Source organism: Rhizophagus irregularis, chromosome 1 (genome assembly GCF_026210795.1).
Source record: "Rhizophagus irregularis chromosome 1, complete sequence".
NCBI lineage: Eukaryota > Fungi > Glomeromycota > Glomeromycetes > Glomerales > Glomeraceae > Rhizophagus > Rhizophagus irregularis.
Window position 1 is genome coordinate 4,921,519 of NC_089429.1, and position 17,361 is coordinate 4,938,879.

The 17,361-nt window shown below is 25.2% G+C and overlaps 4 protein-coding genes across 4 annotated transcripts; all 4 read left to right on the forward strand.

Moving 5' to 3' along the window:
* Positions 1–416: 416 nt before the first annotated feature.
* Positions 417–2,576, forward strand: OCT59_001015 (uncharacterized protein). The gene has a single exon (XM_025333334.2). It carries the CDS (start codon positions 444–446, stop codon positions 777–779), a length of 336 nt encoding a protein of 111 aa, XP_025173260.1. The 5' UTR covers positions 417–443; the 3' UTR covers positions 780–2,576.
* Positions 2,577–4,103: 1,527 nt separating this feature from the next.
* Positions 4,104–5,735, forward strand: OCT59_001016 (uncharacterized protein). The gene has a single exon (XM_025319635.2). The coding sequence runs from the start codon at positions 4,111–4,113 to the stop codon at positions 5,548–5,550; it is 1,440 nt and encodes a 479-aa protein (XP_025173261.2). The 5' UTR covers positions 4,104–4,110; the 3' UTR covers positions 5,551–5,735.
* Positions 5,736–8,438: 2,703 nt separating this feature from the next.
* OCT59_001017 (uncharacterized protein) lies at positions 8,439–10,046 on the forward strand. The gene has a single exon (XM_066139260.1). The coding sequence runs from the start codon at positions 8,449–8,451 to the stop codon at positions 9,841–9,843; it is 1,395 nt and encodes a 464-aa protein (XP_065988680.1). The 5' UTR covers positions 8,439–8,448; the 3' UTR covers positions 9,844–10,046.
* Positions 10,047–11,822: 1,776 nt separating this feature from the next.
* On the forward strand, positions 11,823–13,421 carry OCT59_001018 (uncharacterized protein). Its single transcript, XM_066139261.1, has one exon. It carries the CDS (start codon positions 11,868–11,870, stop codon positions 13,272–13,274), a length of 1,407 nt encoding a protein of 468 aa, XP_065988681.1. The 5' UTR covers positions 11,823–11,867; the 3' UTR covers positions 13,275–13,421.
* Positions 13,422–17,361: the final 3,940 nt, after the last annotated feature.

A 17,361-nucleotide genomic window follows, 5' to 3' on the forward strand; every position in this document is an offset into this window, starting at 1 on the left:
AAAAATAATGTCTTAAAAGTTAAAAGATTATTTAATAAAAATAAAATAATAATAAATTTTCGGTTTGAAAAAAAAACAAAAAAAAAAAAGAGAAAAAGGAAAAAAAAAACGAAAAATTTGTAAAAAAGAAAAGAAAAAGGTGTTTCGAAAGAGAAAAGTGGAAATTTGAAAAAAAGAAAGAACCATTTGTAAACATAACTTGTCGATCAAGCGGGTCTTAACTGTAAAGAATACGGATCAGAATTATATTGATTGATTGATATTGATTCGATAATCAAATGATGAAGACGCAGCTAAAAGTTTCAAATGATATACGTCAACAATTTCCTTTTTTAATATAGTTTTTGCATAACATAGTACAAATTACACAAATTACATAAATATCGGCTTTTTCAATCCAAAAATAGATTCATTGTTTTAATTTTTTTTTTAAAAAAAAAAAAATGACGAAAGGACTGTCTCTAAAACAAGATTTAAGATTATTAATAAATAATCGTGGTATAGAATTTTTATGTGAAGATGAAAAGAAATTACATGCTTATAGAGCAATTTTAGCTGCAAGATCCGAAGTATTTAATAAGTTACTTTATAATGGGATGAAGGAAACTTATGAAAATCAAATTTCTTTTCCAAAAATTAATTCTGCTGGAATGGAGATTATATTAGAATATATTTATACTGGATCAGTTAAAAGAGAATCTTTAACAAAAGATAATACAATTGAAGCTTTTTTATTTTCAATTATCAGTCCTTCAAGATTTTATTATGAAAACCATTAAGAGTACTAATTTGCAAAAAATTATTCTCCAGAGTTACTATCTAAAGTATCAGAAACAGTGCCGTTAACGGAAGATAATATTATTCTCAATTTATTAGTTGAAACAGTAGCAAACATACCATTAATCAGTATTGAGTTTGGTAGATTGTCCATTACAGGCCTTAAATATCTTTTATCTATTACATATAAAAATGAAACATAATTCGCTACCCGAGAGTATATATATCAATTTTAGCAGCAAAACAAATCTCTGATGATGTATGTAGAGATCTTATGGAACAGTTACCAACTTTAGATCAGATTGAAAATAGAAATCTTACGATTGAAAATTCAATTGAAGTAGAAAATAAACTTCTTAATGATCATCAAAAGGTTACTAAAGAACTAGAACCTTTGGTTAAATATATTGATTTCAAAAGGATTAAGACTCATATACTGTATTAGCCAATATCATTGAGTTATTAGAAATTATTCCAACTGAAATAGTTTATGGTGCTTATCGAAATATAGCATTATTAAGTAATTTTAACTTAGGTGATTTTGGTGGAAAAGCTATTAATGAATTCGATTATGTGCGGGATGAGACATTGAGACAGCATGTGAGTCAAGCTCATTATTAATATGTAATATTACTACAAATATCTACAACTTATAAAAGCCTAGCACCAGATACTGTATAAAAAGTTATCTTAAAAATTTGCCAGAAAATGTTATTAAGGATAACAGAAAAATTGTACAAGCACTAGAAAATTGTAGCTCACACCAAAGTGTTAGAGCTAAGATAACTTTAGAAAATAGAGGCATTTTTGTATGAGATGTTATTATTGAGAAAGCATGTGCACATTCTTGTTTGGAGTATGTGTATTTGAATATAATTTTGCAGAAAATCAACCTACTGGGTGGGTATTACTAGTGCCATAATTCTGATACTACCATAAAAGATTATTGCCCATCAATTGGAGATGACACAGAAATTACAGTTCATTTGGATATTAATAAGAGAATTTGCTCTTTTATGATCAATGGTATAAAGTATTAAGAAGTATCAGAATGGAATTTGCCATCAAACATTCTCCAATAGTATCATTGAGATACTATCCTGATCACTTTCAAATTCAATCTCATAAAAAAATTAGAACATAGTAGAAATAATGTTGTATCATTAATTTTTTTCTTACATTATATTTACTAATTTTGAATTAGAGTATATTCATTAGTTATTTATTTTGGTGAACAAGTTGAAAATATAAAATATGTGAATGGTTTATTAGAGGTTAACAAATTTTACATGATGTTAGCCTAGTAAAATAAATAATTTGTCAATGATACATGAACATATGTGTTATGTTTGGTAATAAATAAGAATAATCAATAATATAACTATTAGGTCACGATTTATTTTTTGAGGATACAAAATTAGTTAAATGACCTTATTTGTGATCGTCATAATCACATCGTCATTGAATCTTAAAAAATGTTGAGAATTATCTTAGATCTTAAGGATTAAATACAGTATGTTATGAAGGCCTACAAATATTATCCAATTAGACTGAATTCAAAATTCGTAGATGATAGTTAACATTTCTCACTTGAATGGTTAAATAACGGCTAAACACATATATCATGGATAGCTCCCCCATGGAAACTTGCCTCTTGTTATTCTTTATATATTTTATGAAATAAAAAAAATTTATTTTTAAAATTCTATAACTGATAAAGTATAAAATTTCTTATATTGTTTACAGTATTATTTAATAAAAATATAATAAAAAAAAATATAATAAAACTATTTTTTTTTTTTAATTATTAAAATATACCGAAATAGATTACATAATTTTCTAAAATAAATTACAAAAAATAAAATTAACCCTATAACAAACCGATTAAATTAAATACAATTATTTACAATGAAAACTATATATATGTAATCTATCTATGCTATACTAAACCAAATATGACAAGAAAAAGCAATATATTAAAGTTAAAAAAACTAAAAATTTTCAATATAATGTTTAACATGTTTGTTTTTTATTCTTTTATTCTTGTCTTTAAGGTTCTTCTTCTCCGTTACTTCTGAATCTTCGTCTTCTTTCTCTTTAAATCCTTTTATACCGTCCGATAAATGTCAAAAAATATTTTATTTCCATTGTCTTTTTACTATAACTATTAAGTCCTTTTGAATTTTTTCGCAATGTCTTGCTTTTTTATTAAAGTTAATTGTTACACAAAATCAACCACTTGATGGTCCTGGTTTGAATAATTCTGGAGGGTGGTTAAATAATTTCCGAAATACAATACACAACACAAATTAAATTTGTAAAAAAGCCTTGCTTTGATCTATACTGTGTATGAATATTCTTCAAATTTCTATATCCATCAAGGTTTCAAATGATATTGATTTGTTCAATATACATAAGGTTCTAGAATATTCAAACTTAAGATTTAACTAGTATATCATGAGATTATCCATAAAACACAATTTAAACTTAATAATGTTCTACTGTGATAATCCAGTAATATAGAGATTATATTGACGTTTAAATATGGTATTTCAATTTTAAAGTTTGGCTTTAATTCTATATAATGTTTTCAATATAAATATGTCTATGTAATTTATCTGTATATTCATTTAATTTACAATTTATATCTAATATTTTCTTTAACTTTTTAAAGTACAACTAAAATTTGATTATATAATCTGAAATTTTGTAATATAATGAATCATACTGTAAACAATATATTTTATTAAATATTTATTCTAAAAAAATACTAGTTCCAAGCAAGAATGTTTAAATTTTTTTATATTTTCTTTAGTGGCTAAATAATCATGATAAAGATTAAATTTTAGATTATTAAGATATGAAGAATCAAGAATGATGAATGATATAGTAAATTAACCTGAAAAATAACAATATTGAATTAAAAAGTTTATATTAAACTTCAACTTATCAAAAAAAAAAAAATTTTATCTTATTTAATGAAATATTATGATTGAACATTTAAGTATTTATAATTCTAAATAAATTTAATATTTTATGCAATCAGTTAATTCAAAATTATTCATATATGAGAGACAAAAATTTTTTTATCTGGATTATATGTATGAAGAATTTAATCAATAAGTTTTAAGTTTCCAAATTCGAAAGTATTTTATTATCAGAACTATGACGTAGGCGCAGTTAAATTTTCAAATGATATACGTCATCATACAATCAATTTCCTTTTTAATTATAGTTTTGCATAACATAGTACAAAATAGTGCAAATTATATAAATATTGCTTTTCAATCCAAAAATAGGTTCATCGTTTAATTTTTTTTTTTTAAAAAAAAAATGACGAAAGGACTTTCTCTAGAACAAGATTTAAGATTATTAATAAATAATCCAAAATATAGTGATATAGAAATTTTATGTGAAGATGAAAAGAAATTACATGCCTGTAGAGCAATTTTAGCTGCAAGATCCGAAGTATTCGATAAGCTACTTTATAATGGGATGAAAGAAACTTATGAAAATCAAATTTCTTTTCCAAAAATTAATTCTGCTGGAATGGAGATTATATTAGAATATATTTATACTGGATCAGTTAAAAAAGAATCTTTAACAAAGGATAATATAATTGAAGCTTTTTACGCTGCAGATTATTTTCAATTATCAGATCTTCAGGATTTTATTACGAAAACAATCAAGAGCACTAATTTCGTAAAAGATTATTCTCCAGAATTACTAACTAAAGTATCAGAAATAATGCCATTGACAGAAGATAATATTATTCTCATTTTATTAGTTGAAACAGTAGCAAATCTGCCATTAAACAGTATTGAGTTTGGTAGATTGTCCATTACAGGCCTTAAATATCTTTTATCTATTACATATGAAAAAGAAACACCATTCGCTACCCAAGAGTATGAAGTTTTTCGATATAGTGCAATTCTAGCAGCAAAACAAGTCTCTGATAATGTATATAGAAATCTTATGGAACGGTTACCAACTTTAGATCAAATTGAAAATTTAATTGAAGTAGAAAATAAACTTCTTATTGATCATCAAAAAGTTACTAAGGAACTAGAACCTTTGGTTAAATATATTGATTTCAAAAGGATTAAGACTCACATATTAGCCAATTTCATTGAACCATTAGGAATTATTCCAACTGAAATAATTTGTAGTGCTTATCGAAATACAGCATTATTAAGTAATTATAATTTAAGTGATTTTCGTGGAAAAGCTATTAATGAATCCGGTTATGTTTGGGACGAGACAGTATGTACATATTTTTCTTCTTCCCTTTTTGAACTATTTTACAAATCTGGGCCAAAGATTATTATTAAGGATAACGGAGAAATTGTACAAGCACTAGAAGGTTGTAGTTTATCCCGAAGTGTTAGAGCTAAGATAACTTTAGAAAATAAAGGCATTTTTGAATGGGATGTTATTATTGAAAAAAGTTGTAGTCGTTTTTGTGTCGGAGTATGTGCATCAGAATATTTTAATTATGAAATAGCTGCAGGATTACAATCTACTGTATGGGCATTAGGTTCTAGTGGTCATGTTCGTAATTCTGGAATTAGCATAGAATATTATTGTCCTCCATTTGGAGATGGCACAGAAATTACAGTTCATTTAGATATGAATAGGAGAACTTGCTCTTTTACGATCAATGGTATAAAGTATCGAGAAGTATCAGAATGGAATTTACCATCAAAACTTCATCCAGTAGTATCATTAAAATATCCTGGCCGCTTTCGAATTCAACCTCATAAAAATAGCTGAAACTTGAAATATTGTATCATTGATTTTTTTCTTACAAATATACTATTACTTATTTTGAATTATTGTATATTCATTAATTATTTATTAGTGTGAACAAGTTGACAATATAAAAATATGTGAATGGTTTATTAGATTATGTTAACGAATTTTACATGTTAACTGAGTGAAATAAATTATAGGTTTTTATAAAATCAAATTTGTTAATGACATATGGTATGTGATATGTTTCTGGTAATAATAAGAATAATAAATAATATAAATATCAAGTCACGCTTCATTTTTCGAAAATTTTGTTTAGAACGGTTCCTTATTTGCGATCATCATAATCACGTCGTCGCTGGTTCTTAAAAATGTTGAGAATATCTTAAGGACTAAACATGATATGAAGACCTAATCCAATATTATTAAATGATCTTTGGACAAATTTAGACTGAATTCAAAATTAGTAGATAATTAATACTTCTCGATGGTTCAAGTTTAAATAATTCTGGAGTATGGCTAATAACGATTATATATTTTCGAAGAACAGCACAGTACAAATTAAATTTGTAAAAAGTCTCACGATGAAATCAAATCTTAAGTTTGAAAAATTTAGAACATTGATGTCTATTCAATAAAAAAATATCATTTGAAATCTTGATGGATATAGAAATTTGAAAAATTCATGTATAGATCAAAGCGATATCCATAAAACAATTATTAAAGCCAAGTACTGTAACAAGTTATTTCTTTTCTAATTTATTAAATATTAAAACATATTTGAAGTTTTTTCCTTAAATTTAGTAATTATTTTATTGGATATCACGTAAATACAGCTACATTAGATTTTATTTTATGTTTTTTATTAATAAAAATACATTACTCAAATCTAGTTAAAACTATTTCAATAATGTTAGCTTTTTTCTTTAATTATGTTAAACCCAATCAGTTAAGTCGGTCTAATATTTTCTTTTAACCATTTATAGTACACACTAGACTTTGAATTGAAAAAATAACTAATTTTTGATAATTTAATCAATTAATAACTTTAAATGTAGTGTACCATGCTAATGTGTATAAAATAACTTTTACTAATTGTCTGGAGCAAAGATATATAGTACTGTATGTCTACGCACTATGATGAAAAATAATCGTTCACGTGAATCTATCCTTACGTGACGATGTGACGACGTGACGTCGTGACGTTATCCGAAATCTCTCCGGACTTATAATGGGTTTTCCGTTCCCTAGTATAAATGGATTTACTGTAAATAATATATTTAATAAAATATTTATTTTAAAAAAAGAGTTACAATGTTATATTTTCTCTTCTGCTCAGCATGACTCAAAAGTTTCTAATAAAAATTTTTTAATCAATTAGTTCCAAGCAAGTGTATATATTTTCTATATTTAATAACTGTGGTATGGTGATAAACATCATGATACCTTACATAGTTACATAATATGAGAATTTCTAAAGTTGTGTTCTAATACCAAGTAAATACATATTGATGAAATATAATCATAGGATAATTGAGAATGTAATGAATATGGTAAAGCTAACAATTCTAGAATAAAGAAATAATCCAATCACAATTCTATGCAAGTTAATTGAAAATATTGAGATATGAAATTAAAAAATGATTACTAGATAATTTCAATATAATTAATTTCATTAGAAAATTTTTTTAAAAAGAGAAGTTTTTTTTTGACAGAGAATTTTGCTAAATTTTTTTTAAAGAATTTTTATAAATAATTTTGCTGAGATTTTTTTTTTGTCATTGTGGAATTTTTTTTTAGGAAATATTTTTTTTTTTTTTGACATATCATTTTTCGTTTAGTAAATTTTTTTAACAGGGAAGATTTTTTTTTTCGATAGAGAATTTCGCTAAAGATTTTTTTTTAAGTAGTAGGGAAGTTTTTTTAGAAATTTTTTTGAGAAATTTTTAATAGGTAATAATTTTTTTTGAATTTTTTTTTTTTTTTTTTTAATAAGGAAATGTGTTTTTCGATGGAAGATTTTCGTTAGAAAGTTTATTTTGATTGAGAATTTCATTAGGAAAATTTTCTTTAATAAAGTTTTTTTTTTTGATAATTTTGTTGGTTGAAAAAGTTTTTGTCTTTTTTTGATAGAAGTCTTTTAATAAGAAAATTTTATTGAAAATAATTTTTTTTTAATAAGGGTATTTAGTAAAGAATTTCGTTAGTGATCTTTTATAAAAAATCTATCAGAAATTTATTATTAAATTTTACAATTTTAATAAATTTATAAATTTATAAATAAAATTAATTATTATTTATTTTTAATACATTTAAATTCTAATATATTGTAAATATAATTTGACATATACTATTACATTTTAAATTAATATACTGTATATATTTATTATTATTTTTATTAACTAATTATTAACTATAGTAAATTATATACAATCTATTAATATTATATAATACCTAATCTTTTTCTATGTACATATTTTGCGAAGCAATGGGTTACTGTCAATAATATAATAAATATTAAATTAAAAAGTTTAAAAATAATTCATCTAATATACCGAAATAATTCAAGACGTAATTAACTTGAAAACCAATTAAAATAATTCTTTGTTTAATAAAAGATTATGATGGAACCTTTGAGTATTCATAATTCTGGATAAATTTAATATTCAGTTAATAATTCATTATATATGAGGAAAGCGAAAAAATTTTATCTACTTGCTTTATCTGTATGAAGAATTCGTATGATGAATATGATGAAGGCGCAGCTAAAAGTTTCAAATGATATACGGAAACAATTTCCTTTTTTAATATAGTTTTTACATAACATAGTACAAATTACACAGATTACATAAATATCGGCTTTTTCAATCCAAAAATAGATTTATTGTTTCTCCTTTTTTTTTGAAAATAAAAAAAAAAATGACGAGAGGATATTCGTTAGAAAAAGATTTAGGATTATTAATAAATAATCCAAAGTATAGTGATGTAGAAATTTTATGTGGAGATGAAAAGAAATTACATGCTTGTAGAGCAATTTTAGCTGCAAGATCCGAAATATTCGATAAACTACTTTATAATGGAATGAAGGAAACTTATGAGAACCAAATTTCTTTCCCAGAAATTAATTCTGCTGGAATGGAAATTATATTAGAATATATTTATACTGGATCAGTTAAAGAAGAATCTTTAACAAAAGATAATACAATTGAAGCTTTTTACGCTGCAGATTATTTTCAATTATCAGATCTTCAAGATTTTATCACAAAAACAATTAAGAGTACTAATTTTGCAAAAAATTATTCTCCAGAGTTATTATCTAAAGTATCAGAAGCGGTATCGTTAACAGAAGATAACATTACTCTCAATTTATTAGTTGAAACAGTAGCAAATATATCATTGAACGATATTGAGTTTGGTAGATTATCTATTAAAGGTCTTGAATATCTTTTATCTTTTACACACGAGAAGAAAGATATACCCTTTGCAACTCGAGAGTATGAAGTTTTTCGATATAGTACAATTCTAGCAGCAAAAAAAGTCTCTGATGATGCATATAGAAATTTTATGGAAAGGTTACCAATTTTAGATCAAATTGGAGATTCAATTGAAGTAGAAAATAAGTTTCTTATTGATCATCAAAAAGTTATTAAGGAACTAGAACCTTTGATTAAATATATTGATTTCAAAAGGATCAAAACTTATATATTAGTTAATTTTATTGAACCACTAGAAATTGTTCCAACTGAAATATTTTATAGTACTTACCGAAATATAGCATTATCAAGTAATTATAATTTAAGTGATTTTCGTGGAAAAGCTATTAATGAATCAGGTTATTTCTGGGATGAGACAGCATGTGGGTCAAAGCTTATTATTAAGGATAATGGAAAAATTGTGGAAGCACTAAAAAATTGTAGCACACATCAAAATGTTAGAGCTAAGATGACTTTTGAAGATAAGGGCATTTTTGAATGGGATATTATTATTGAGAAAGATTGTTCTTATTCTTGGGTTGGAGTATGTGCATCAGAAAATTTTATTGGAAGATCTTCAGGATCACAATCTACTGGATGGGAATTAGGTTCCAGTGGTGTTTGTCGTAATTCCGGAGAAGGTGTGGATACGTGTCCTCCATTTGGAGATGGTACAATAATTACAGTTCATTTAGATATGAATAAGAGGACTTGCTCTTTTACAGTTAACGGTATAAGGTACTATGTAAGAATATGGAAAAATTTACCACCAACACTTTTTCCAGTAGTATCATTAGCTTATCCTGGTCGCATTCGAATTCAACCTCATCAAAGTAATTAGAAACTAGTGTAATTTTATAATATAGACCTACGAACCCAATTAAATGCCACGTGACAATCAAGAAATTAAATAAGTAATCAGATCTTAATTTCTTTTTTCTAAATTTCAGTTGTAAAGTACAAATGTCGACAAATTTAATTACGTATTTTAAATTTCTTATGAAAAGAGCTTGTCCAATGATTCTTAAAATAAAATTTTGATATAAATAGGTCATGAAAGTGTTATGAAATATGAGTTTAAATTACTACCTTTAATATTGATAACGTTCGCATTGACAGATTAGATTATAATATATGATCGTGATTTAATAATCCGGGAATGACATCATTTGACCAATATCTTTTTATGTAAGTTGATCCAGGTTCCAGGTCATTCGTCTTATCATTAAAGTTATTTACTAAACACTGCAAATTTATTTATAAATAACTGGTTTAGTTAAATCAACAAAATAAGATTACTTTTATTCTTGAAATATTTTTGGATATTCGTCAGAACAAGATTTAAATAATCCAAAGTATAATGATATAGGAATTTTAATGTGAAAATTAAAAGAAATTAGACGCTTATAGATCAATTTTAACAGCAAGATCACAAGGTATTAGCTTTGTCATGGGATGAATGAGAACAAAATTTCTTTTCTAATAATTAATTTAGCCGGAATGAAGATTATATTAGAATATATTTATATTGTATCAATTAAAAAAGAATATTTAACAAAAGATAATACAATTGGATCATTACGCTGCTGATTATATTTAATTATTCAGATCTTCAAGATGTCATGATATTCATAGTATTACAACAAAAGTACAAATTTAATTTGTAAAAAGTTTTGTTTTGATTTAGTTTTTCAAATTTTTATATCCATCAAGATTTCAATAGTTAACATTTTTGTTGACATCACACAAATCTTTTGGAAGGTCAGTTTGCAATTAAAAATTGAATATTATGATAAGATTTCTAGTTTGTTAGTTTGGCTAAAGATTATAAAAAAATTCAAATTAATACTTTTTATAATTCTTTATAATAATGTTGGTACCAGTATTTGTGGTACTACTAAACTTTAATATCCAAAAAAGATCATTTTTTGCAATCCGTAATTTTGTAATATAAGCAAATAATATATTTTATTATTTTATTAAATATTTATATTTTAATAAAGAACTACAATTTTACATTTTTCTCCAAAAATTCAATATAGATAAGACTCTAAAAAAAAATTTACAATCAATATTCTCAAGCAAGAATATTTAAATTTTCTTATATTTTCTTAAATGGCTAAACATGATCTTGATGACCTAGAATTTTTTTCCTACCAGGTTAGTATTGATGAAATGATAAAACATAATCATATGATAAAATTGAAATTTTTAGACTATCGAGATTATTAAGACGTGAAAATCAAGAATGATGAACGAGATAGTAATGAGTTAAAAAGTTTAGAATATAATTCTTCTAATATATATATAGTATGCTACGAAATAACTCAAGATGTCAACTTGAAAACTAATCAAAAAAAAAAACTTTGTCTTAATAAAATATTATGATAGAAACCTATAATGAAACGAAAATTTATTTTATATAGATCACCATCATATTTTTCATCATCTAGATCTAATTTAAAAATAGTGAAATATAATTCTTCTGGAATCTTGGGTTGATCTTATTCAATAACCCATAAATCAGGAGATTTAAGACGATACTTTCTTTTGGATTTTTTTAAAATTTAAAATTCCAAATTCAAAAGCTTATTATCAGAATTATGATGAAGGCGCAGTTAAAGTCTCTAGATTTTCCCAACGTAACCTGAAAAAAATGTCACGAAAAATCACGTGATATTTTTATCGCCGGTAGTAAATGATATACTAATTGTACGTCATGCAAACAATTTCCTTTTTTAATATAGTTTTTGCATAACATTGTACAAAATAGTGCCAAACTATATAAATATTGCATTTCAATCCCAAAAATAGATTCATTGTTTAATTTTTTTTTTCTTTAAAAAAAAATAAATTTTTTAAGAAATGACGAGAGGATATTCATTAAAACAAGATTTGAGATTATTAATAAATAATCCAAAATATAGTGATGTAGAAATTTTATGTGAAGATGAAAAGAAATTATATGCTTGTAGAGCAATTTTAGCTGCAAGATCCGAAGTATTTGATAGTTTACTTTATAATGGAATGAAAGAAACTTATGAAAATCAAATATCTTTTTCAAAGATTAATTCGGCTGGTATGGAGATTATATTAGAATACATTTATACTGGATCAGTTAAAGAAGAAACTTTAACAAAAGATAATACAATTGAAGCTTTTTATGCTGCAGATTATTTTCAGTTATCAGGTCTTCTGGATTTTATTAAGAAAACAATTAAGAGTACTAATTTTGCAAAAAATTATTCTCCAGAGTTATTATCTAAAATTTCAGAAACAATGGAACCAAATCTATTGACAGAAGATAATATTCTTCTTAATTTATTGGTAGATGCAGTAGCGAATATACCATTAAACAATATTGAGTTTGGTAGATTGTCTATTACAGGTCTTAAATATCTTTTATCTTTCACACACGAGAAGAAAGATATACCCTTTGCAACTCGTGAATATGAAGTCTTTTGGTATAGTGCAATTCTAGCAGCAAAACAAGTCTCTGATGATGCATGCAGAAGTCTTATGGAACGGTTACCAACTTTAAAACAAATTGAAAATTCAATCGAAGTAGAAAATAAATTTCTTATTGATCATCAACAAGTTACTAAGGAACTAGAACCTTTAGTTAAATATATTGATTTCGGAAGGATTAAAACTCACATATTAGCCAATTTCATTGAACCACTAAAAATTATTCCAATTGAAATAGTTTGTTGTGCTTATCGAAATATAGCATTATTAAATAATTTAAATTTAAGTGATATTCGTGGAAGACCACAAATTAATAATTATGTCTGGGATGTGTTAGCTTGTGGATCAAAACTTATTATTAAGGATAACGGAAAAATTGTACAAGCATCAGAAAATATTGACAGACACCAAAGTGCTCGAACTAAGATGACATTAGAAAATAAAGGCATTTTTGAATGGGATGTTATTATTGAGAAAAAAAGCATTCGTTCTTGGGTCGGAGTATGTGCAACAGAAAATTTCAATTATGAAATGGCTGCAGGATTACAATCTACTGGATGGGTATTAGGTTCTAGTGGTTGTGTTCGTCATTCTGGAATTAGTATAGAAAATTATTGTCCTCCATTTGGAGATGGTACAAAAGTTACAGTTCATTTAGATATGAATAAGAGAACTTGTTCTTTTACGATCAATGGTAAAAAGTATCGAGAAGTATCAGAATGGAATTTACCATCAAAACTTCATCCAGTAATATCTTTATATTATCCTGGTCGCTTTCGAATTCAGCCTCATGAAAGTAATTAGAAACTAGGTGCAATTTTATCAAAATAATTGCGTCAATTAATATATTATAAATACGTAAATTAGTTGCGTAATTAATTATTAGGATAATTAAGATTTTTATTAATACACATGATAATCGATTAAATAAAGCAATTTTTTTACATTTTTAACTTTGACATTAAAATGTTGAGTATCAATCTGGAAATCTCTCAGTTAGTATAAAGTACAAATGTTTGATATAAATTTTATCATATGCTTTAAATTTCTTATAAAAAGAATATTCATTATCTCTTAATATTTTTATATAAACAGGTTATGAAAATAAAGAGTTTAAATTGCATTTAACGTTAACGTAAAACTAATAGGAAAATATTTTGTCTTTGAAGAATCCTTAACAGTGTTTATCATTCAAAGGAGTTGCCTGGTGATATTGGCCATTTTAAAATACTATTATTTCAGAGAATAAAATTATGAAAGGATAGTATTTATTAGATATTTATTAAAGTAAGATTTAAGATTATTATTAAAACAACCCAAGTATAGTCAATTTAGCGGCATACAACTGCAGACAATTCAACTTTTAACTGTTGATCAATTTTATTATGATCAAAAACAATTTCTTTTTTTTTTGATTAATATTTTTTAGGTTAGGTTCTATTAAAAAAGATAAATTGAAATATTTATAATTAATTCTTGTAAATAAAGAACTTTCGTTAAATTATTTTTCTTCGTTCTTTTTATTAAATTAAACGCAATGATCAACATACACATCATAACGAGCTAATTTATTTTTAAAATTTTATTTCATTTTTAATTTATTTAAGATAATATTTAATTCAGTTAATATAAATTATGTGGTTTGTGATTTCGGAACGTTAGACCCTGTAAAAAAGTCGATCCGTTTTTTATACTTCCGTAATATATTCCCGAAATTAATAATCTTATATCATGGAATTTATCGAATTATTTACATTTTCTGTGAATGAATCCGTGAAAGGCTCATATTTACGGAGTTTTTACAGAAATAACGGATAAAATTTTTTGTAGGGAGATTGTCTTTTTTATTGTTATAGAAATGGATTTGTTAATACAAAAGCCATTTATTATTTGAGTACTATATTCATTCTTAATTTTTCTATGCCTCCTCAAGATTAGTGCAAAGGTACTATGGAAGATATGATTATCATGATCTCAATTCAAAAAATGCATCTATCGATACAAAATTAAATAAAATATCGTGAAATAAGATCCTTCAATATTGGTCAACTTACTTCATAATAATAATTTACTATCTATACGGATATCATGAAATACCTTACATTTCTTTCATTTACCATATTTACAAGACAAGGTTTATTTAATTAATCATATAATATTATTATTAATCTAAAAATTATTTTCCTAGCGTAAAGACAAAAAAAAGCTTATGTAAAAAATGAACAAACGTCATCATCTAGCTTTGATTATCGTTTATTAAAATAAATTTATTAATTTTATTCAAACTAAATTTATTTTTGATATGTAATTTGGCAACGGTTTTATTATAAAGTTTTTATCATAGGCTTTTTACTATTTTAAAAATTATAATGATGTATACATTACCGAAAAAATAAAAATGCGAAGTAAAATTATTTATTACTTGAACTTTACCAAAACTTGTCTAAATTTGGACCTAAATCTCCTGATATACTGTACTAAATATCCGGACCACAATGGTTAGTATATGTTGTACCTGACTTTATCTAATGATGTTGGTTAGAAATAAACGGAACAGATTGAACCCGATTTTTCTACTCAATTTATGCCTTTTTTTAATTGGCTAAAATTAATTACACTAAAATCGGAGCAGAACAGAACAGAACAGAAATGAACAGGGCTAGTGTTTTAAATTGACTACGGTCCGCAATTGACCTTAAACTACGATATTTTTTTGATAATTTATTGAGGATATCTAATTGGACAACTAAGGTTCATAATTGACCTTAAACTAGCGATTGGTTAATTAATATAAGTGGCGCTGGTCAGGAATGATATTTGTTAGTACGGAAGATAATCGACACCAAAATTAGAAATTGTGTAACTGCACCGAGATGAAATACCCTAAAACAAGGCGATAGATATCGGAATAACCTTAGATCAATTAGAAAATTAAATTTTGTAATTTTGGAAATTTTGTTACCATGCGAATTTTGAATTAATAATTATTTAATTTAGTCCGAAAAGGAAAACTTTTATTTATTGGATATTTATTCATTTAAATAGAATTTGAAAGTATTTTTTATTTATATAACTTAGAAATTCCTTTCTTTCATGAATTTTATTTTATTATTAATTTTTATTTCGTCTTTTGAACTTGGGAAAACTATATTTTTACCATTAATAAATAAAACTCTCTTATTGCACACCTACCGGTGGCAGTAATTTAATAAATTATGCACGTAAAGGTGACCCCATTATTGTAAGTATTGTTAAATTATTATAATTGTTTTTTTTAGAGATGATGAAAAATTTAAAAAAAAAATGAGAAAAAAAGGGAAACGGAGAATGGGGGGAGGTCGTAAAGAAAGGGAGAACGGGTGGATATGAAAATCCTCGTGTACTGATAACAATTAAAATGTAAAGATTGACGGGTAGGCATGGCGTAATTGACGATCACTTGTCATTTGAAGTTCGTGAGAGCATGAGCATATCTATTGGGACTAAATGTTTTTAATTAAAGCTTAATTCTTTATTTCATCATATATAGGACGATGAGATTATATTGGTGATAATTTCATAAAGCATATTAAATCTTAATAAACTTATCTAATAAAAAAAACTTAATAATATTTGTGTTTGTGAAAAGGTAAAAAGGGGGGTTTAATAATAATGAATACATCATAAGTTTCGATAAGAAGAAAAAAAATAATAGAATCCCGTAAGATTTCAGACTTTCAGTCTCTAGAGGATGTAGGAAGTACCGAAGTAGGGGTAGAAGACTTAGAATATATAGAATAAGGATATTCGTTACTATTGTCTCAATTTTGTGTAGTAAAAATTACTAATTTTTGTAAATTCTCTCTAGTAAATTTTGGTATTCCACTTCACATGGTACGTTATTTAATGAAACTATCTCTTCAATAGTATCTACCTTACTACAGAAGTTTTTAACACAATCGCTTGTCTCTTTACAGTCAGGACAAAGCTTAGGTGGTTTTCTCCTACTATTGTTACTTGTAAAAAAAAATTTATGAACAAATGGAGGCTTCTCGTCTGTCCTTGTTTCGTGTGACATATTTTGCAATTTTTAAGAATTTTTTATTGCGAAGTAATTCTATATTTATATTTAAAATGCCGATAAGATTCTTTACAAATGTTCCCATTCTCATTATTCTATGTCAAATCTAATAAACCACATAAGTGGCCAAAGGAATTGGCGTTGTTTATTTTCATGATCAATTAAAAATGCAGCGGAGGATACTAGGACAATAAGAAAATGTTTCTTTTGTTATCAAGTGAAACAAAATAATATGGCTAACTAAAGTTCTCTATGTGTACCAGTCCCACGTTTTTTTATGCATCTAACACAGCTTGACTATGATCTTAGATAAATTTCTTATAAAAAGTAAATTTAGTTATATCAATCATAATACACTAGAATTTATTTTAGAGCTTCATTTATTAGCTTTCGACTTTAATACAAATAAATCGTAATGTACGTTATGTAGTATTCAGAACAAGAAAAAAATAGATTTGCTTCAGAAGGAGCGGTAAATATTTCAAAAAAGCAGTTTTAACTAAATAAAAATTTTATTTTTATTTTATAGAAATATGAATCGGCGATTTATCACCGTGGTTTTATTTATTTTTATTTATTTAATTATTTATTTTGTAATAGAAAAAAAATTTTTTTTTTTTGTAGAATATTAAAATGATCACACTTACCATACATTTTTTTTTTTTAAAAAAAAAATTACTAAAAGTACACAGATAATTATTCTTGTAAACAAGTATTATTCTTCAGTATCACGAGAAAAACATCGCGGTGCGCATAACGGGAGCGGCCGAGAAGGTCTCCCATCCTCTAGATATTTTATTTTATTTTTTACCATGTATAAATGAATAATAA

Bases quoted from the DNA above. Each gene is read 5' to 3' on its own strand.
- OCT59_001018 (XM_066139261.1), top strand. From the start codon at position 11,868: ATGACGAGAGGATATTCATTAAAACAAGATTTGAGATTATTAATAAAT.
- OCT59_001016 (XM_025319635.2), top strand. From the start codon at position 4,111: ATGACGAAAGGACTTTCTCTAGAACAAGATTTAAGATTATTAATAAAT.
- OCT59_001015 (XM_025333334.2), top strand. From the start codon at position 444: ATGACGAAAGGACTGTCTCTAAAACAAGATTTAAGATTATTAATAAAT.
- OCT59_001017 (XM_066139260.1), top strand. From the start codon at position 8,449: ATGACGAGAGGATATTCGTTAGAAAAAGATTTAGGATTATTAATAAAT.